General features: G+C 34.6%; 1 protein-coding gene across 1 annotated transcript; it reads left to right on the top strand.

Annotated features, from left to right (window-relative positions):
- Positions 1-18,249: 18,249 nt before the first annotated feature.
- On the top strand, positions 18,250-20,983 carry LOC143611411 (uncharacterized). The gene is made up of 3 exons (XM_077085615.1): positions 18,250-18,918; positions 19,595-19,939; positions 20,652-20,983. Exons 1-3 carry the CDS (start codon positions 18,600-18,602, stop codon positions 20,981-20,983), a joined length of 996 nt encoding a protein of 331 aa, XP_076941730.1. The 5' UTR covers positions 18,250-18,599.
- The last annotated feature ends 1,571 nt before the right edge of the window (positions 20,984-22,554 follow it).

The following is a 22,554-nucleotide window of genomic DNA, read 5'->3' as shown; positions in this document are numbered from 1 at the left end:
ATATGCTCGTTTATCTTTGTTCAGTTATGTTCGTTTAGATTTATACAAACGAACTTAAACGAACACAAATGTTTATTTTTTAAATAAACAAACATGAACCTATATATTTGTTCGATTAGGTGTGTGTGTGCGTTTAAAGTTAAATGAATAAACACGAACATGCCCTTGTTCATGTTTGTTTGATTCGTTTACATGCTTTCATTATTCACATTAATGAATATATCGGTCTCAATCTTTAGGCTCTACCGATTTTATTTGTGTTCGTTTGTGTTCGCGAACCGTCGTGAACACATTCATTTCCTTAATGAACGGACATGAACATAAAATATCGTTCGGTAAGTGTTCGTGAACACATTATTTCCTTAACGAACGAACATGAACAAGGCTTTGTTCGTGTTCGTTCGGTTCGTTTACAGCCCTACTCGATAGAAGAGAGTCAATCACATATAACTAGTTTAGTGCTATTTGAACTTTTAAAGCATTCATTCATAACTTGCCATATTAAAGCATATATGTTATGAGCTTTGTGTCAATTAACACTATTAAAGCATTCATAACTTGCCATGTGACGATAGTAAAACGGAGGAATAGTTGGTGAAACGTTTTTCTCATGGTTGGTTTTATGATTTTTATCTACAAAAGAAAAAGAGCATGACTCGTGAATGTCTTTTATGCAGACCACAACTTATATCCCACTTATATTTCACTTTTGCTACAATGAAAATTCATCACATTACTATGTAATAATAACCACTCGCACTCCATAATGTAACCATGTATTAAACACCATATGTATATCTAATTAATCAAAATGCAATTTTAAGTGTTTCATACCTTGTCAACATATCGTTAACATTTTGTCGGTTTTCCCATGTTCCAGTCTTATGGAATGTTAAAAGCGAATTTACATTGTTATTGGCTTAATTCCTAAACTGCTTGGTTCTAAGACATGTTTTCTTGACAAAGAAATTTATTAGAATAAGAAAAAAAAATACTCGAAATAATAAATTCAGTAAAAGTTTTTTACTTTGTAAAAGTATATATGTTGGTACTAGCACCAAGTAACGTGCTCATTTTAGGTTTCTTCTCACCAATGGTTAAAATTTGTAGTAAAAGATGCAATGCATTTTGTTCATATATGAGTCAAGTCAAAGTGAGATTAAACTCAAGCTCAACATTATACGAGCTAGCTCAGGTCAACTTGTAATCTCTCCACCTTTGGTTGTGGCTCAACAACTTGACTTCTTTAAACGGAGACATGGAGAAACAAATACTATTTGCTATTGAACTCGTTAGAGATAATGAGTTGTTATAAAAAATAACGAAAATGGGGTTAATTACCATAGATATTGCTCATGTTACTTTGAGCGATTTATCTATGTTGACTTTTGTAATATTGATGATATAAAATAAAAGAGAGACACATATAAAGACTATAAATGGACCGGTGCAATAATCTTTTCATGCTTTGACCCATCGGGTTTGTATCTTTTTGGCACCACGGGAATAATGAAGAATATAGAACGGAGGACGGGCTAGGGGCTGTGCTTATAAATTTGGTTCGCGAAAAAAATAAGTTATGGTCATAAAACATTATAAGAGGTGGTTATGGATACGGGATCGTGCCAGCTGTTCAGCAATGCTTTTACGCCTTGTTCTTGAGTTTTTTAACTAAGGAAAGAAAAGGAAATGAGAGGGAAGGATAAGAAATGGAAGGGAAGGGAAGAAATTTTTTTTTAATTAGGTGTGTTCTTGAGTTACAAGGAAATTAGAGGAAAAGAAATGATAACTATGTTAAAAAATTGTTATCCTTAGTAATCATCCTATTTTTGGAAGGATAACTTATTGAGAGAATACATTAATTTAATCCCTCCTAACTCCTCTTACTCATTTCCTTTCCATCCTAAAAAAAACTCAAGAACATCTATTTTTTAACTATCCTTAGTTTTATTTTCATTTCCTTCCTTTAAAAAAACTCAAGAACAGGACATTAAGGTGGCAAGCCGTGCAGCAAGGGAACGCTAGTACCCTACCTGCAACGGCATGATATGGATTATGGGCAGCATATGCCCGTCATTGGAACCAACCAATGTAAAACGATGAAGAAAATTTCTAATGTACATGTAAGGCAACACAATACCTACAAAATTTGATGGTTTGGAGGGATGTGAAAGATAACCATTGCAATGGGTGTTTAGTGTTTCTTTTAAGTAAAAATAATGTGACACTGGTATAAAAGAGAGAGCGTGCGTGCCAATGATGTTAGAGCGACACCTACCATTCTAAGACAAAGAAAAAAGGTTTGATTGGTTGCTTTTTATATAAGCTAACCTAGTTTAAGCAGTGGTTAACCGGTCTTAATTTATATCATCTGTCTTTCTTATATTTAGATGTTGTGGCTAACGTGGATGAGATTAACACCGTGGCGTTATTAATCCACAACATTCGGCCTAAAAAACTATTACAGCTGTCACCTCTACTCCACAAGGATATAGAGCTAGAGTCAACATACGGTAATAATTATATTCATTATCTCCCTTGTTTTCTTGATTTTGAGTTAGTTACTTGCTAGGTCACTTTTTTGGTTTTTGTCTAATCGGTCTTTAAAAAAGGTATATATATAAAAGAATACCACACTTTTTTCTTTGTGAAGAATGAGTATTTTGTTGTTGATTTTCTAACAATACATATTTATTTTGCTGAATTTATAAGTAATAAATTCTAATCAAGTAGTTTACGTATTTGACTGGGTTAATAGATTTGTAGGTTGACAGAATAATAATGAACAAAAAAATATTTAAGACCTCTTTATTTGTTTATTAAATTAAGTATCCATTTATGGCATATTTGAAGCTACAATATCCATCTCGTGTGTTTGGATACATTACCCTCATCAGTCATCAATCAATCTTTCTTTCTTTCTTTCTTTCTTTCTTTCACCCTCTACAACTCGTGACTGTGTAGGTTTTGATTGTACTGTACCATCTATTGTTCAAGCTTTTGTAGAATATCAATAGACCTAGCTACCTAGCATGCGTTGGAGTTATACATCTTTTCGTGAATTGTACCAACATATTGTCATGTCCAAGATATAACATCTGAAAAGAAATTTAAAGGTTAAAGCAATTATTTTTTAAGAGTAAAATGTTATTTTTCGTCGTCTTGGTTTAGCAAATAATCCGAATTTATTTCAAAAATTTTAATTTTTTTGCATATGGATAATTTACATTTCACATTTATTTTCAATTACATTCAAATCGCTAATTCCGTTAAATTTAATAGTTAAGTTAGGGTAGACATGTATGTTCACAATTTCTTTATTATAATACTTATTTAAGCGAACTGCGATTCTCGTCCCCGTGGTTTGTCCAAATCTACGGTTTTAGTCCAGTAGTTTCAAATTTGTAATTTTCTTCCATATGGTTACAATTCACTTCCAATTAAACCCGAATTCACTAATCTCGTTAAATCTGGTCATTAAACCCTACAGTGTGCCCTTCACGTGAGGGGCGGTTTTGTTCCTTCTTTTTTGTTTCCCTTTTTCCCCAAATACACCCCAGCCCCTCACGTGAGGGAGCTTGCGAATTAGGAATGAGGTTTATTTGGGGAGAAAAACGACAAAATTGGCCGTCACGTGAGGGGCACGCAGACGAGTTAACGACCAGCACGGGGTTACTAAATTCGGGTTTAACTGTAAGTGAAATGAAACTACAAGGACGGAAATTGCAAACTTGAAACTATTGGACTAGAACCGCTTTTGTGGACACACTACAAATACGAAAACCGCAGTTAACTGAAATAAGTATTACAATAAAGAAAAAGTGAAAAGACATGTCCACCCCTGACTTAACGATTAATTTTAACGGAGTTAGTAATTTGGATGTAATTGACAAGAAATGGGAAACGTGGATGGTCCATATACAAAAAAATAAACTTTTTGGACTAAATTCACATCATTTGTCAAACCAAAAGAACGAAAATGATATTTTACTCTTTTTTTAAGTTGCTTTGCCTTTTAAAAAAAATAATATTCAATTAGATGATGAGTTGCATGTGGTATACGGGTGGGAATCACTTTCGCCCCTCCAATGAAAAATTAGCAGTTTGTGTCCTTGTGGTTTACAGGAGGGATCGATTTGGTGTCTATCCGTCTAAGGGCGTTAGTATAGTTTGTGTTAGTGATTTAACATAATGGAGGCATTTGGTCTTTTCACCCATCTCATGAAAAGCCTAACCATCATTTTTGCAGAACACATAAAGCATTATAATTTACATTATGCGCATGTATAACATGTTTTTGAGTTAATTTTATAGTGTAAAGCAATTCTATAATGTGAATTAAAATGTTGGTTTTGAGGGTTTACAAGTATTATATGAAATCAGGGTTTTATGTGGATAATATTGAATAATATAATATTATAGTATTTAGTTTATTAATTAGTATCGGGCCCACAAGTCCGGTTCATCTATATATATATATCTCGTAAAACTGATATATTTATGTGTGGGGATGAAAATAATATAATTTTTTTAAAGTTTAACTAAAACTTTTAGACAAGAGTAAAGTTTAAATAGTTATAATGACTTTTGTGCTTTCAGTTCTTACATGAAATGAATGATAACCTTTCTTTAATGCGAGTTAGACTTATGGGGTAGCTCCAGTTAGAAATGAAGTTAAGAAAAGCTTACAATAGTAATGTTGGAATACTGTATGCCCGAGACACATAATTAGGTTAATGTGGCTAGCCGTGTTTGATCCAAGTCGGGTCATACCCAATAACGAGTTAGACACACACCAATTATGTATTTGTTAAGATAAGATCTATAAGACAAATACAGAACACGACACATTCAGAAAATCGGGTTTCTGAATACTTACTTGAAAGTGTTAAATAAATTAATTGGTTAATTTATTTATTCAAATAATTATTATTGGAATGATTATTTAACTATATGTTCTTTTGTAAAATGGTTTATAAAAGATGAGGTGTTTATATATTTTATAAAGTATAAAATAAATAAAATAAAAAAAATAATAATAATAATTTTATTTGGGGCCGGTTTTGGGTGGGCCCCACACCCCAAAAGTTTGGTCAAAGTTGGTAAAGAATGGATGGAGGTTGAGTGTGCTTTACTTAACTAAAAACCTAACCATGGACTTATTTGAGATATGATCTCATTTAAAATGATATGCATATACTTTCAAGTAATACATACCACTCTCTTTCTCTCTTGTTTTTTTTTTGGGTTCGGCCAAGTCAAGAAAGAAGAGGTTCGGGTCTCGGTTTCTCGTGTTCAAGTTTCCTAACATAGCTCGGAGTGTGTTGGAGGCTCGGGGTATATTCTGTTTGAGGATTTTCCCTTTGAAAGTCTAGCATCAACATCATCATCTTCTTAAACATCAACTACACTCTTAAAGGGTTAAGAATGTAAGTATTTATAGCTTTGATAGTTTAGCTTTTCCGTATCATTTGATCCTTGCTTCGGGTTTCTAATAAATAGATTATTGGTAATCTTATGAAATGAATAAACTAGGTTATTCATGAACACATCTTATATAAACTTGTAATATATACATATATAAACACATGGATACATATGTTTAGTTTGTAAATATCACGCTTCCGCCATTTTAATGACTAGTTAAATGGTTAACTAAGTTTATAAATTCCATAGAAACCCAACACATGGTATAAGAGCCGGGATACGGGAAACTAAGCTTCGGGTTTTCGGTTTTATATTTTCCCCTTGAAAGATTTTATACAAAAAATTAACATGCATGATTTTTTGTATTTAATCTTGTTATATTTTTGGCTTTGTTCAAAAAAAAAAAAAAATAATATAAAACCGAGTAAATGGGCCGAAGCCCAATTCGGATGATATTGGGCCGAAGCCCACTTCATTAGGTTAATGGGTTAACCGAGAAGAAAAAAAAAAGAGGGGAGAAAGTGAAATGGGCCGAAGCCCATTTTGGTTAAATGGGCCGAAGCCCATGTGTTTTGGACATGTGGGCCGAAGCTCATAATCATGTTATTGGGTCAAGCCCAAATGGGTTGGGCTAGGCCCGATAAGATCAAGGGGTTTTGGAACGGGTTCCTAAGACATAACGGGTTATGTTTGTTAAAACTAGACCGAGCCTAGACCAAAATGGATGTTTGTTTGTGGTTGATAATTGTAATTAATTATTCAAGTTTCGGTTTGTAATAATTAATTAGGGGCAGTTTTGTAATTATTTATTCATATGGGTATGTAATAAATAGATTGTTTGTAATATTTTTATTTTATAGAAAAATGTATTAGGACATTTGTTTTGTAAAATTAAAGAAGATTGCAAAATTGGAAGTTTGGGCCTTATTGGGCCGGGTATGGTGATAATGGGTCTCACAAGCCCATTAAGGGGATTCAAGCCCAAAAGGACCTAAGCCCACCTATTGAGCCCAAATGGAAGCTTATGGAAGCTAAGGCCCAAGTTCAAGCCCAATGGATCACAACGGGGTTGAAGAAGATGCTCGAAGCATTTGGATGCGGGATCGAGTGGGAGCTACAACATCCATGTGTCATGTGTCCCTTAGGATCGGACCTAAGACACACACTTGTTTCGGCTAACAAGTGTGGTCTAACTTAGCGGCTCGTGTCTAGTATAATTGTGTATGCTTGTTAATGATTGTTTGATTATGTGGTTGCTAGATATTAGGATATCAACTTCGTCACATAGAATTAATTAACAAAGCATAAAACGGGTTCTAATAATTATCGGTAATTACGTGACACGTAGTTTAATAAAATGGATTTATTAACTAGCCGTCTCACGCCCATAATAAAATGGTTTTATTATAAATTATAATTTTGAAAATGGTTTCAAAATAATCATGTTACTAAATGCATGTTAGAACATGATTTAAAGTTTTACAACTAGAATTATTAAAACTAAAAATCCCTTTTAAAATTAAGGATAACAAGTTAAACACCATCCTTTTGTATAACGCTTAACATATTAGTAAGCTCTTAGTGAGAAAAAGGTCACCTAACCGCGTAGAGTAAATTAATATGTTGAGGTAATATTGGCATATAAATGGGAAAAAGGTCACCTAACCATTTATATGTTGATATTACAAGTTGATACAAGTAGGACGACTTAAAATTAGAACCATGTGAAGAGGGTCACCCAAGCATGGGGTCTAATAGGTGTTGATGGGATAAACATGCCGACACGAAATATGATTTCGAACCGGTCCCATAAAATCTAGAGGTTGCAAAAGGGTTTGCAATTGTTATGAATAACTACCTTGATAAACCGACAATGGGAAAAAGGTCACCTAACCGGAGTCGCGTTCATCGTTGGATTCTAGATTTTAATTATTAATTATATTTGGTATATATAAAAGGGTATTAATAATTAAAAAGGTAAAACACTAAAATGAACTTAATTAAAATTCTGCAGATGGCCGCACACGTCGACGACAACATAATCCCTAACGTCCAAAATGTATCTCTCCGATCTATTCTCGCTAAAGACCGTCTTAACCACAATAACTTTTCGGATTGGTTCCGAAATTTAAGGATTGTTCTAAAACAAGAAAAATTATATCATGTTTTGGAAACACCTATCCCCAATGAACCAGAAGAGGGAAGTGAGGTCGAATATATGAATTGGGTCCAACACACGGAAGATTCCATTCAAGTGTCATGCCTCATGTTGGCGACTATGGTTCCCGAAATCCAAAAGGATTTCGAAACCATAATGCGTACGACATGATTACTCAACTTAAGGAAATGTTCCTTAAGCAATCAAGAGTTGAAAGGTTCGAAACGGTTCGAGCCTTGCATGCATGTAGAATGGATGATAATCAACCAGTTTCAACTTATGTACTTAAGATGAAAAGTTACATTGATCGCCTCGCCAAGCTCAATTGTCCCATCTCAAAAGAGTTAGCAACGGATTTGATCCTTAACTCCCTGTCGAAAAGGTTCGACACTTTCGTGTTAAATTATAACATGAATGGGTGGGACAAAAACATTGGAGAACTTCACTCAATGCTTAAAACAGCCGAGGCGAGCATGGGTAAAAGGGTTTTACCCGTGTTTGCGATCAATGAAGGTAAATCCAAGAATCGATCTCAACCCAATTCTAAGGCTAAGGTAGCAAAAAGAAAGGGTCCTCCTGTGCATCTTAAGGGTAAGGGCAAATCACCGGTTATGGCAAAGAAACAAAAGGTTGTGGAACCGAGGGGTCATAAGGATGATCCTTGTTTTGGTTGTGGGGAGACCGGACATTGGAAACACAATTGCCCGGTCTACCTAAAAGAGCTAAGAGACAAGAGGAATGCGGGGCATGCCTCGGGTAATGTCTTTATGATTAATATTGAGCTAAATCTTATTTCTTCTAACACATGGGTATTGGATACCGGATGTGGAACTCATATTTGCAATTGGTTGCAGGGGTTCAAAAGGAATGAAGACTTAAAGAAGGGCGAAGTGAGTCTTTTCATGGGCAACGGTGCAAGGGTGCACGTGGTCGCTAGAGGAGGCTTCACTTTATCGCTTCCAAGTGGTTTGGAAGTTGTTTTGAGAAATGTTTTGTATGCTCCTAGTTTGACTAGGAACATTATTTCCGTGCACCTTCTTAGACAATGTAACTTTGACTTTAAATTTGTAAAATCAGAAATGCATGTATCATCTAATGGTATCTTTTATTTTAAAGCTGTACCAAACAACGGTATTTATGAATTGGTTCATGACTATACCTCAAATAGCTCATTATATCAAAACTTCCACTAAAAGACTCAAAAAGGATTTGAGTGATTCCTACATTTGGCATTGTCGTCTTGGACACATAAACAAGAATCGTGTAAATACTCTCCAAAAGAATGGTCTTTTGAAAACAAATGAGTTAGGTTCGTTTGATGAGTGTGAATCTTGTATTCAAGGCAAGATGACCAAAGAACCTTTTAAAGGTACAAATGAAAGGGCTAAGGACTTGTTAGGTATCATACATACGGATGTATGCGGACCTCTCAAGCCCACTAGTAGGAATAGTGAAAGGTACTTCATTACCTTTACCGACGATTTTAGTCGATATGGGTATGTGTATCTAATGAAACACAAACATGAAGCCTTTGAAATGTTCAAGGAATTTCAAAATGAAGTACAAAATCAGCTCGACCGAACAATCAAGGTACTCCGCTCCGATAGAGGAGGCGAATACCTAAGTGATGCTTTTCAATGTCATCTTAGAGATTGTGGAATTATTTCACAGTTCACTCCTCCTGGAACTCCTCAACATAACGGAGTATCCGAGAGGAGGAATAGAACACTGTTGGACATGGTTCGATCAATGATGGCACGAAACTCACTACCGCCATCATTTTGGGGATATGCGCTACTTACAGCGGCTCGTATTTTGAATATGGCCCCGACCAAAAAGGTGGATCGAATACCCTATGAAGTGTGGCATGGAAAGGTTCCATCCTTTTCATATTTAAGGGTATGGGGATGCATAGTTTATGTTAAACGTGACACCCCAAATAAGCTTGAGGCTCGATCCATCAGGTGTATCTTCATAGGATACCCAAAGGATGATATAGGATATATATTCTATGATCCTAGTGAACAAAAGGTGTTTGTTTCACGCAAAGGATACTTCTTAGAAACTAAGTTCCTTATGGAATGACCTAGTGAAAAGAGAGTGGAACTTGAAGAGGTTCAAGAATCACTGGATGATACACAGTTGGTCGATACTAGTTTTCAACACGAGGATGTTGAAGGTGATCAAATGGTTGATCATACACACGTTGCTCGCAGATCTAGTAGGATTAGTCGACCTCCCAAGAAATATGGATTTCTCGTGGATGATTGCTACTTGGTCGATTCGGATGAACCGATCTCCTACAAAGATGCTATGTCACAACCTGATTGTGACAAGTGGCTTGAAGCCATGAGCGCCGAGATGCAATCCATGCAGGATAACCAAGTTTGGGAATTGGTTGATCGTCCACTTAACTCCAAACTGGTTGGATGTAAGTGGGTCTTCAAGAAGAAGACCGATATGCATGGAAATTTAGATACTTACAAAGCACGACTTGTAGCAAAAGGTTTCACGCAAACTCAAGGGATTGATTATGATGAAACCTTCTCGCCGGTCACGATGCTTAAGTCGATCAGGATATTATTTTCCATTGCAGCTCATTTTGATTATGAGATATGGCAGATGGATGTCAAGACCGCTTTTCTTAATGGATATCTTGAGGAAGATGTCCATATGGTTCAGCCTGAAGGTTTTGTCGATCCATCTAATCCTGACAAAGTATGTAAGTTAAGGAAATCAATCTACGGGTTGAAACAAGCATCACGGATGTGGAATCATCGTTTTAATGAAGAAATCAAAGCGTTTGGTTTCGTCCAAAACGGTGATGAGGCGTGTGTGTATAAATGGGCTAGTGGAAGTATAATCATGTTCCTTATTTTGTATGTTGATGATATACTTTTATTTGGAAATGATATACCAAGTATGGTAAACGTTAAAGCGTGTTTAAGTAGTCGTTTCTCAATTAAGGATCTTGGAGAAGCGACATATATCTTGGGAATAAAGGTCTATAGGGATAGACAAAGGAAATTGATCGGACTCAATCAAAGTGCATACATTGATAAAATCCTGAAAAGGTTCAGGATGGAAAACTCTAAGAAAGGTTTGGTACCTATTCCTAGAGGAACCGTGTTAAGCTCATCCCAAAGTCCTAGCTCTAAGGAAGAGCAGGATAGGATGAAGCATGTTCCTTATGCTTCGGCAATAGGATCTATTATGTATGCAATGATGTGCACTAGACCGGACGTCTCGTATGCTTTAAGCATAACGAGTAGATACCAGCACAACCCAGGTGACAGTCATTGGATGGCTGTCAAGAATATATTAAAATACCTTAGAAGGACTAAGGATATGTTTTTAATATATGGGTCTGGTGAGGAGGAACTCGTCGTAAAGGGTTACGTGGATGCGAGTTTCCAAACTGACCGAGATGATTCTCGGTCACAGTCGGGATATGTCTTCATTTTGAATGGAGGCGCTGTCTCTTGGAAGAGTTCGAAGCAGGATGTTGTCGCGTTATCCACTACAGAATCTGAGTACATCGCCGCTTCAATGGCAGCCCAAGAGGCTGCATGGATGAAAAAGTTCATCATGGATCTAGGGATTATCTCTACCATTCAGGAGCCCCTAGAGATATTCTGTGACAATGAGGGTGCTATTGCACAGATCAAGGAGCCTCGTGCTCATCAGAAAACGAGGCATATTGAGCGTAGATTCAACTACATAAGGGATGATGTTGAAAAAGGAAAGATATGTATTCATAAAGTTCATACCGATCAAAATATTGCGGACCCACTCACGAAGCTCCTCGATAGGCCAAAGCATGAGGGTCATGTTTGTGCATTAGGATTTCGGTATTCTAGTGAGTGGATTTAATCTGTGTTTAATGTTTGTATAAGAACAAATGTAATGGGTATCTCATGATAATTAATTATGTTTTAATTTTTCAATGAGTTATGTTCTATATTTGCATGTTTAATCCATGAATGACTTATGTTGTTCTAAACGTCCGTAGTCGATCATGCTTGTGGGAACAAGTATGAAGGTAAGACTATTATGAACCCGGATTGGTTGATATTCATGTGATGAATATAGGGCATAGGTTTGCCACCAAGGTTCATAGATATTTGTGGGATACAAATATTGGACATGATCCGCTCTCAAGGATCACTGCATGGAGTTAGTGCAACTGATCATAAGTAATCCTTGAGTAAAGGCGAGTATCATTGTGTCCTTTGACCTGAGATGCATATTGGATCTGGTTTTTCATCAAGTCTGATATCTTGACTCTCTTCTTTGTTTTTTCGGTAACACTATGACGTGTAAGAAAGAGCTCAGATATCATATGAGATGTCAACGAGGATGTATGCAGTCAAGATGGGATTTGTTCCTCTTATGTGTTGAGAGTTTAGATGTCTAAGGCCTGTTAAGTTAAATCATTGAGAGAATGATCACTCTGTGTCTCTTCGATTTGACATGACATCTAGTAACAAAGGGATGTAATGATAAGACTTACCTATATCATATCAAGTATGGACTTGAAGGGGATGATGTTATTGAATGGCACTTAGTCAAACACACTAGGGGTGGTGACCTGTTGTTAGGCGGTATTCACCATTAGCATTAACTTCCTATGAGTCTCGTGCAAGTGGGAGATTGTTGGAATACCGTATGCCCGAGACACATAATTAGGTTAATGTGGCTAGCCGTGTTTGATCCAAGTCGGGTCATACCCAATAACGAGTTAGACACACACCAATTATGTATTTGTTAAGATAAGATCTATAAGACAAATACAGAACACGATACATTCAGAAAATCGGGTTTCTGAATACTTACTTGAAAGTGTTAAATAAATTAATTGGTTAATTTATTTATTCAAATAATTATTATTGGAATGATTATTTAACTATATGTTCTTTTGTAAAATGGTTTATAAAAGATGGGGTGTTTATATATTTTATAAAGTATAAAATAAAAAAAATAAAAAAAATAATAATAATAATTTTATTTGGGGCCGGTTTTGGGTGGGCCCCACACCCCAAAAGTTTGGTCAAAGTTGGTAAAGAATGGATGGAAGTTGAGTGTGCTTTACTTAACTAAAAACCTAACCATGGACTTATTTGAGATATGATCTCATTTAAAATGATATGCATATACTTTCAAGTAATACATACCACTCTCTTTCTCTCTTGTTTTTTTTGGGTTCCGCCAAGTCAAGAAAGAAGAGGTTCGGGTCTCGGTTTCTCGTGTTCAAGTTTCCTAACATAGCTCGGTGTGTGTTGGAGGCTCGGGGTATATTCTGTTTGAGGATTTTCCCTTTGAAAGTCTAGCATCAACATCATCATCTTCTTCAACATCAACTACACTCTTAAAGGGTTAAGAATGTAAGTATTTATAGCTTTGATAGTTTAGCTTTTCCGTATCATTTGATCCTTGTTTCGGGTTTCTAATAAATAGATTATTGGTAATCTTATGAAATGAATAAACTAGGTTATTCATGAACACATCTTATATAAACTTGTAATATATACATGTATAAACACATGGATACATATGTTTAGTTTGTAAATATCACGCTCCCGCCATTTTAATGACTAGTTAAATGGTTAACTAAGTTTATAAATTCCATAGAAACCCAACAAGTAATAACTAGGTTCATCATCAACAGTTCATATTCTGGAAGAATTGCTTTAAACAAAAAAAGTTAAATAACATCAAGTGTCAGATAATTAGTTAGATAGGGTGTTGCTAAATAGTATTAGACTATAAATAAATTATGTATTACGTAATCTTTATGGAGTGTAATCTTGCAATGGCGTAAGATGCCCTACTTTTTTCTTTTTAGCTTTCGGGATTTGTTGAAACTACATAAAGTCTTGAAGTTTCCAAAAGATAAAAGGTTAGTTTTTCATGCGGTTTGTTGGATTGTGGCATGGAGTTTGTGGAAAAGAAGAAATGCTTTAGTTCATAACGGGACTCCTATCCTTCTCTCTATATTGCAGGAGGAAATTAAAGTTTTGAGCTTTCTTTGGATAAAGAATAGGAGGAGAATGCGCAAACTTTCTTGAGAGGATTGGTCTCGGTTTCAGGTGTAATTAGAGGTTCGGGTGGGGTTACCGCGCTTGCTTTTGTTTGTGTTGTTGTTTTTGTTTTGGTGGTGGGATTAATTTCCGGCCCTTTTGACATGTATTGGTGTATCTGACAGATTGCTAGTTTTATAAAAAAAAGATTGATCGTTAAAATAAAAATTGTTTTAGAATAAAGGGAAATGTAATATCTCTCTAAGCTATAAATTGAGATATCATTTGCAACCCTAATTAAGAATCAATACAATACATCATATTTCTACGTTTAAGTTGGTATCATAGATTGTGTACACAACCCTTGCCGGAAAACCCTATACGGGGCAGTGTGAAATATGAAAAACTGAAAGTTTAAAAACCTAGTGTGAAGCATAATAATCTGATTAAATTATCGACTTGTAGAGTGTGAAAAATGAAAACCAAAAGTTTAAAAACATAGCGTGAAGCATAATAATCTGATTAAATTATCGACTTGTAGATAACATTATAAGAGTGAAATGCTTGGGTTATAAGGGTTTCCTCTTATAACCAGACCAATGGATATGTTTCAACCATGTGGTTCGTTTTCTCATGCTTGATCCCTGTACTCGAGTTTGGATTTGTTTGGCTAGTAATCAAGTATCTTCTTTCTTAAATTTCAATTAAGTAAACCATCAATCTAATCTATAGTCAATATTGTTGATGAAAGTTGGATCCGAGTTATTATTAAAGTGATTTATAAATAAATTAATAAACACCTATTCTAATGAGTTTTCTGAAAACAAAACTCCAAGATACAACTTACAAAAGTCTAACTATCAAAACAACAAATTGTCTTTGAATAATTGTACTCATTTGAATAAACAGTTGATTCTGTGAAAAAGATCATGGTTCTGTTCATAGGAAAGAATTTCATGCGCACAGATCATAATCCACTACAAAAATGCATTCTAGTGTAAATTACATGGCTATGTGTTTGATTTGAAATTACTAATTTATTTCTTTAAGTTCAAGGGAACATCCCGTGTTGAACGAAGTGGATTCCGGAAACCACCCTCCCGCTCTCTCTTGCTTCCAAATAACGATTTGAAGGGTTGATGCTCCCGCTCTCACCTTACCCGCTTCTTCATCCCATAAAGGAAATTTCCTTTCTTCTTACTTTCTAGATCCAAGTGAACATCCCGTGATTCCACCCCACATTATCTTGTTAGTATTTTAGTGTAATTGGATTAACCGTACGATCAATGTGACATAATAAACATTAAGCAAGTTCGGGGATTTTTGGAGTGCACGCTTGTTTTAGTTTATTATGATGTTAAGGGCGAAGCCACTAACAAACAAGGGTTCAGGGGCAGCACTCCCAGTTGCGAGTTCCTATGGGCGGCAACCCCTAGCTAAGGTTAATCAAAATTCATTAGAAAAATTAATATATGATTATGCCACACGTAATCATAAGTATTTAGTTTGGAGGCATATTAATTAAAATTAAAATAAGAATTATAACTGTCTTATGCATTTATCCAAATCCAACTGCTTCTACAGATATACATGATGTTCTTCCAATTGATCAAAACTCTCTGGTTCATCATTCTCACAAAATCATACTAATTTGTTGACTCGCTTCAGAGTTTTATCCAATTAAAGTATTTTAGGAAACCACCGAAATAACTTTTAATCTGAAAATTATAATACGACCCTATGAATTATCCAGGTTGCAACTCCAAAATCACCAACACATCTTATGTCCCTCCACCCCGTCCCTCCAGCTCCAAGTGTTGGAGGATTCAATCTCGAACAGTTAGCACTCGGTAAGATTTAGTTAATGTACGTTAGTAAAGTTTGTACCCTAAGTGTAATTGTTAGAAAGTTTGGGTAATTGGTGTAAATTGTATAAAATAAACTTATATATGTGTGTGAGTCTTTTAGGTAAACGACGTGACGATAGAATACGAATTCCGATGGGGTAATACCACCACTGATCTTGATTGTATACGCATATGTTTTTCATGAAATCAGTAATTCTTATATAATTATTGTTCTTGTATCGTTAATTTCATTTTTATATGTTAACCCAATCCACACCATGCACCGTACCCATAAGATAATAAGACTATCTTCAATGCTACGTGCGGCCTTAGTTGTCGTTAGTTCTCATGCCATCTGTCTTGTAATATATTTGTAAATTCTTAAAAACTCCAAATTCATCTCCAAACGTACATATATCTTTGTTCTTAATTTTCACCCTATCACCTACTTATTATACACAATATTTAAGTACAACTTTCCATTTTCTACTCTTGACCCGTCTCATCATCACGGCAAACCCATGCCCTTATCTTATGCATAGGCACGTGCCTCATCTAAAGGTTTCTTTGGACGGATAAGCTCAAATGGTAAAGGACTTAAAAGGCTAATCTCCAAAGACCCATTGCAACCATGCGTAGTGGGGCGCTTCCCACCTCCAAGGAGCACCCAAAGCGCCGGGAACACCGCTCCGTGGGGCACTTTGGGCGCTTTGGAGTGGGGAGGGGGGTTCAATAAATTAAGCGTCGGGTGGGATGAAAATGTTGGTTTTGATTGGTGGGTTGGTTTATTCATTATTTTTAATCAATATTAATAATAAAAGATAATAATTAATAGGGGGCTTCACTGACTACATCCATTTTTATCAAAAAGGTCTTGTAGTGATATAAAACGCTCTTAGGGGCTCCTTTCACGGTGTGAAGACAAGTTAATTTAAACCAAGTATCCATAGGCAGTTAGGAAGTAAAGTGAGGTCTATGTTACGAAAGTAAGAGATTTAGGTGGATGAGTTAACAGGTGTTTTAATCAATCACTATTTTCTATCAAAGTTTTTGCTGTTTCAAGTTCTGTTACTGTTTCAACCTTTTCTTCTTCAGTTATGGTCTTTATTTTAATATGTTGGGTTAACTTGTAATTTTTCTAACAAAACTTGTACACTGATCAAGTTGTTTTGAACTTTTGATGGAGTTATCTATGCATACTGTAGTCTGATGTTTATGACACAGATGATTTTTATATGAAAAATGCCTTTTAAGTTTGTAATATCTAGAGAATTTTTTTATGAAAGTACTAACTAATTTTACTTTCTTTTATTAACATTGTTTATTGATTTTTGAATTTTAACTGTTATAAAAAGTTTAGAAGATATAAAATGAATGACTTTATAGAACTGTTCTGAAATAAACAAAAGGAAAAAGGAAAGCCTATTTAATGATGTTTTCTAGTTAATATAATTTAACATTTAGTTTAAAAGAAGACAAAAGTTAGTAATAATAAGTGGGATTGGTCCGTGTTACGCTTGCTGGAATTCTGTTGGCATTGTTTGGTACGTTTATGGTATCGATATTCGTTAGAGCAACTGAAAGAGAAAACTCAAATGCTCAAAAGAATTTACATCAATTGAAAACATATCATAGAAATAAATAGCAGTACCGATACAGATTATAAGTCATAAAACCTTGAAAATCAAACAGAAAGAAATTTAAATAAATAAATCCGAATCCGTGATTCGAATATATTTTATTTAAGTAAGACACGAACCTATGAATTTTGAAGCGTGCACTATATTCAGAAGTTATAAAATACTAAATAATGTAAGTTATAAAGGGAAAGAGACTACAGTTATCATTTGATAGTTTTTCATTTGAGCTAGAGAGCATTATTTTGAATTACAGAGGGACTAAAAACATCTTAACTAATAGTATAAGGGCAATATTAATAAAACTCAAAGAAAAAAAACAAAAACAAGAATCTTTTGGCGACGAGGCCAAGTTATTTGTACCAGTAGACAAAAACGTCCAGATCAAAACTTTCCAAATACTTACTATTATTATTAGTTTTGCAACAACCTGGTAACCAATCCTTAGTTAACAAATTTGGTTGAGGGGTAAAAGTGAATAACAATATTAGCATATGTAGGATTTCTTAGGGTATTTAATTTCTTGATACATATAATGTTCAAAATTAAGAATTTAACACCCATAATTAAGTCTAACATTTATGTAACAACATTTTTTCACATGCCTTTGATCTTTGAGACCCTTTTATTGAGATCAGCATCACGGCCATCGATCCTTTAACGTGAAATGGAGAGGGTGCATAGCTAGTCATCGGTTCTTTTATGAAGGCCAAATTGTATTAGAAAAACTAAAACAAGGCTACTAGTAAGAAGCGAGAAGCTCAAACATACAAAGTAAACCTCATAAAAGAAAATATAAGAGTTACACGTACTGCAACATAGAAGGCGGGCAGTGTGAGAGAAGAGGAAAGAGTAGGAGAGCGAGGTCTGTGGGATGTTGAGATTCTCACGTTAAAATTATGAATTTAACACAACGTTTATCTAAAAAACTTTTCAAAATTTTTAATTTCTCAAATGTTTGAAATGCTATATCGTAATCAGCATCAGGCATGTCAAACTTTAAAAACTTTGACGTGGAAAAGAGAGTGCATATTTCGTCTGTACTTACAGATTATCCGTGCGATGCAAAAGGCGAGCCACGTGAACGAGTGAGCAGGAGAGCACGATCTATATTTTCGCAAGAAATTTTAGACGTAACAGTCTATGCAACACCACCCGTTGCGGTTGCTCTAACACCCTTTGTTAGGGTATTGCCAAATAGTTACTAAAATGGTTTCTTTACCCACCCTATCCCTACCACCCCCACGAGTGGAATGCAGATAAAATTGTGACTTCTGTCACAAATGCTTTTCCTGTTACTATTTGTTACTCCAAAACACACACACACACACACGCAAAACACCTCTATTTCAACATGTCTTTAACCAGAACATGACGTTTTTGTAGCAGCACCCGCACGCACGTCTCTCTTTCTCTCTCTAAACATCACACAAACACATACACATGATCTACTTTATATACCAAACATAAACCACAACAACTAAGAACTGAAACTATTGTTTCTTCTTCAATGAACATGACTTTTTCAGACTCTTTTCGTTTTCTCTCTCTCAACAATCACAACAACACTTCAAACCCTAAACACAATCCCTATAATATTAATACCACAAATGTTCAAGAAGATGAAGAGGATGAAGAAGAACAAGAAGAACTTGACCTCAATCTTTGTGGTAATAATAATATTAATAATAATGGTAGGATTAGACCAACTAAGACTTGTGCAAGAGGTCATTGGAGACCAGCTGAAGATGCTAAACTTAAAGAGCTTGTTGCTCTTTATGGTCCACAAAACTGGAATTTAACTGCTGAGAAACTTGATGGAAGATCAGGTACTTTGTTTATAGTTTAAGCACAAAGTTCTTTAAGTTCTAATGAGTTTGGTACTTTTGTTTTACTTGCGCAGTTGCGCTTGAGGCTGTTGTGCTACTTAGTCGTGTCCAACAGGCATGAATAGTAATCTTTTGACCCCAAGATTTAAAAATTTAATTTTTAAACGACTTAGTTTTTTGTTTCCATGTCTTGCTCCTACGAAACCAAGATCGAAAAGAATGAAAAAATGTTATTCACAACCAATGATGAAAGATTCCTCAAAAATTAAGGATTAGTAATCTTTAAAAAAAAAATCGAATGGATTCCGTCTTATACATAAGTGAGGAAGGTAATAAAAAAGAAATAAGAGTTCTTTAATTATTTTATTACTTACGATTTAATTATTTTATTACTTAGGAGCGGTATGAGATGAAAGTCTCACACTCGGTTTTAAATGAGAGAAAAAAGTGACGAATCCTTTTTTCAATTATTAACTCTCTCACCTAGTCGTTGCTTTTCTTTCTGTTACTTCGATAGTAGTTGCTTTAGCTTCAGCAACTCGAATTTTCGATATTCCTATAAAATGCAACTTTTTATATTGTTATTAAAAAAATAATAAAAAAATTCTAGCCCTAATATTTATATATATTTTTTATGTGACAAAATATGTGTTTAATTAATTTGTGAAAACTTTAGGGAAGAGTTGTAGGTTGAGATGGTTTAATCAACTAGATCCAAGAATTAACAGAAAAGCTTTTAGTGATGAAGAAGAAGAAAGATTGATGACTGCTCACAGAATGTACGGCAACAAATGGGCATTAATTGCAAGGCTGTTTCCTGGAAGAACTGATAATGCTGTCAAGAATCATTGGCATGTAATCATGGCAAGAAAGTATAGAGAACAGTCAAATGCTCACCGGAAAAGAAGAATGCTTGCCGGCTTTGCCACACCGCCACCGCCACCACCACCACCACCGGTGTTAGCTCAACCATGTTATAATGGGGTGTATCCTCATCAACCACCTTTTGGTGTCATTTCTGGTTAGTTTAATTATTTTTTAGGGTTTTCATTTTTGACATTAAAAAAGTGTTATCTGCCTACATCTGATTTCACACCATCAAACGATCGTCCGTTAAACACTCACACGATTGTTTTTACCAAAAAAAAAAGAAAAAAAGAAAAAGAAGTCAAACTTTGAAAGTTATTCTTTAGATCGGTTGTCCGGGCAATATCTGAACGATCGTTCTAACAATTGATGGTCAAATGTTAAAATTTTTGTCAAAGTGGTTACTGACCTTTATTAAGATGGGAGTTTGAAACTCTGGGATTAGATGTTTGGTCCCATCTATGATTAGTTAAATTATTCTATTGCTAGGGTTTTCATTTTTTTGACATTAAAAAGTGTTGTGTTACACTTACACCACCTCATTTGATTTCACACAATCAAACGATCGATCGTACGTTAAACGGCTGTTTTGAAAAAAAATCGAACTTTAAAATTATTGGTTAGAACGGTAGTTCGGACGGCAATCCTAATGAAACTCTATGGCTTAGATGTCAATGTGTATAGATGACCTCTTAAAAAAACCTAATATCTTTTTTGTTGAAAAAGAGTAAACCTTGGCATGGATTTTAATGCATAATGTACAAGATATTAAAGCATGAAAGTACACACATGTTGCCATTTATGTTTACTTTTTGTGTCATGTATATAACTTACTATTTCTGGTGACAAAATGGTATATTTTTCAGGTGGGAAGAACAACAATAATAATCAGATGATTATGATGATGGATATTTTCAACAAGAACTCATTATATGAAAATCATCATCAACAATATCATGATCAAGATTATGAACATCAATATGCAACAACACCATTGGTGATGATGAGTGCTGGTTTAAGTCATCAATATTACCACTATCAACATCATGTTTACAACAGTAGCGGTAGCAGTAGCGGTGGCTCAGTGGCAGGACAACCACCACCACCATCACAAGTTTTACAAAGCCAGCAGTTTTCTGAAGCTAATATTGACATTTCACCACCTCTTATAGACTTTCTTGGAGTTGGAGCCACTTAAAAGTTATTAATATTAATGATGACTTGTGTAGTTGTGTTTAACTTTTGTCTTTGACTTCTATTAGTTAATGTTGAATTAAATTGTTTCTGAGTTTATTTATTATTAATCATGACTCCTGGTTATTATACTTCAAATTTGTATTTGACTATAGGACACATATTATAAAGTCCCTCTGTCCCCTACTAATACTGTTCACCTTAGAAAATATATTCATTCATTCACAAAATTACACCCTAGTGAAAAAGATTCTTGATGTAACCCGTGTCCTACTTCTCATATCAACTCATTGGTCATATGGACTAATAATTGGAGCATCTTTAACGGAAGTCCGTGGAGGGTATACATTACGTTTGGTTTGGCGTCTATTAGAGCCTGTCGTGATCAGGACGGGCATCCGTGGTGGAAGGACTGGTTCGAACGGGGATTTGTGAAGCCGGGTCGGGTTTTCTTTAATTATTTTTTTTTCTCTTTCACTCGGTTTTAGAAAATGAGAATAGGTCGGATGAATTAGGGTAAATGAGGAAAAGGGTCGAGTAATCTTTTTTTAAACATTTTTCTTACATTTTATTTATATTTTCCTTTTTTTATACAAGATTATGTTTAACTTTATTGTTTTAACTTATAAATTAACTTTTACAAGTGGTAAAAGTGTGATCTTTAATTGTATATAAACTATAATAATATGAAATTAAAATTTATATTTATTAGAATAAATATTTGGCTATGAAAGTAAATGCCAAAAGTGATTAGAACGTAGAAACGTAAGAATATTTGTGAACGATGGATCATTAGTGAACGGGTATTAAAAAAAACGGATGAAATTTCAAAATGTCATTTAATTAAACGTCTTATTAAATATTTTAATAAGTTTTTAAGAACCAAATGCTAATGATTCAATTTCTTACAAACCATTTGCATGATAAGACTCATTAATTGGTAAAGATGGGTTACAAGTATAACTAAGTTTTAATAAAATAATGTTTTTTTAATAATTAAACAACTATAATTTGTTAAGTTTAGTTTTAATGTATTGTGGGAAATTAATTCATTGTTAATTAAGACGAGTAACGGCCAAACATCTTTTCCTCAGCAGAATCTTCGCTGGTGTGATTGTTCATGTTATTCACATGAAACTAGTGGACATGTAACAAGCTAACAACATTGTCATCATCAAACATATGTTTCTGTGGAAACATAACAGAATTAAGTTACATGAGGTTGGCCCCATTCTTGGTGTGCATCATTATTGAATATTTCGGAAATTAAAATAATTTAATTACTACAAATCAACAATATATATAATAATAAATCCACACATAAATATTTTGAAACTTGAGAATTAACTAAAAAATGACCTAAGCGGTAACAATAATATATTATATAAGTTTAGATACCAAATTATTTTGTTATAATTTTTTAATATTTAATAATTTGTTAAGCCATTTGTTAATGAAGGACTAATGGGCTTAACCCATGCTTGTTCGAACGGACCCACTTGGGCATTTGAGCTGGTTTTTCGGGTAGGGTAGGGTCGGGGTTTTACCGGGTATTTCAGGTTTCAGTTCCGGTTC

The sequence above is a fragment of the Bidens hawaiensis genome, unplaced genomic scaffold, assembly GCF_021521415.1.
Source record: "Bidens hawaiensis isolate Kalapana, Puna unplaced genomic scaffold, B.hawaiensis_p1.1 tig00031086_1, whole genome shotgun sequence".
Taxonomy (NCBI): domain Eukaryota; kingdom Viridiplantae; phylum Streptophyta; class Magnoliopsida; order Asterales; family Asteraceae; genus Bidens; species Bidens hawaiensis.
The sequence above is the reverse complement of the archived record's forward strand: the minus strand, read 5'-3'. Positions and strand labels throughout refer to the sequence as shown.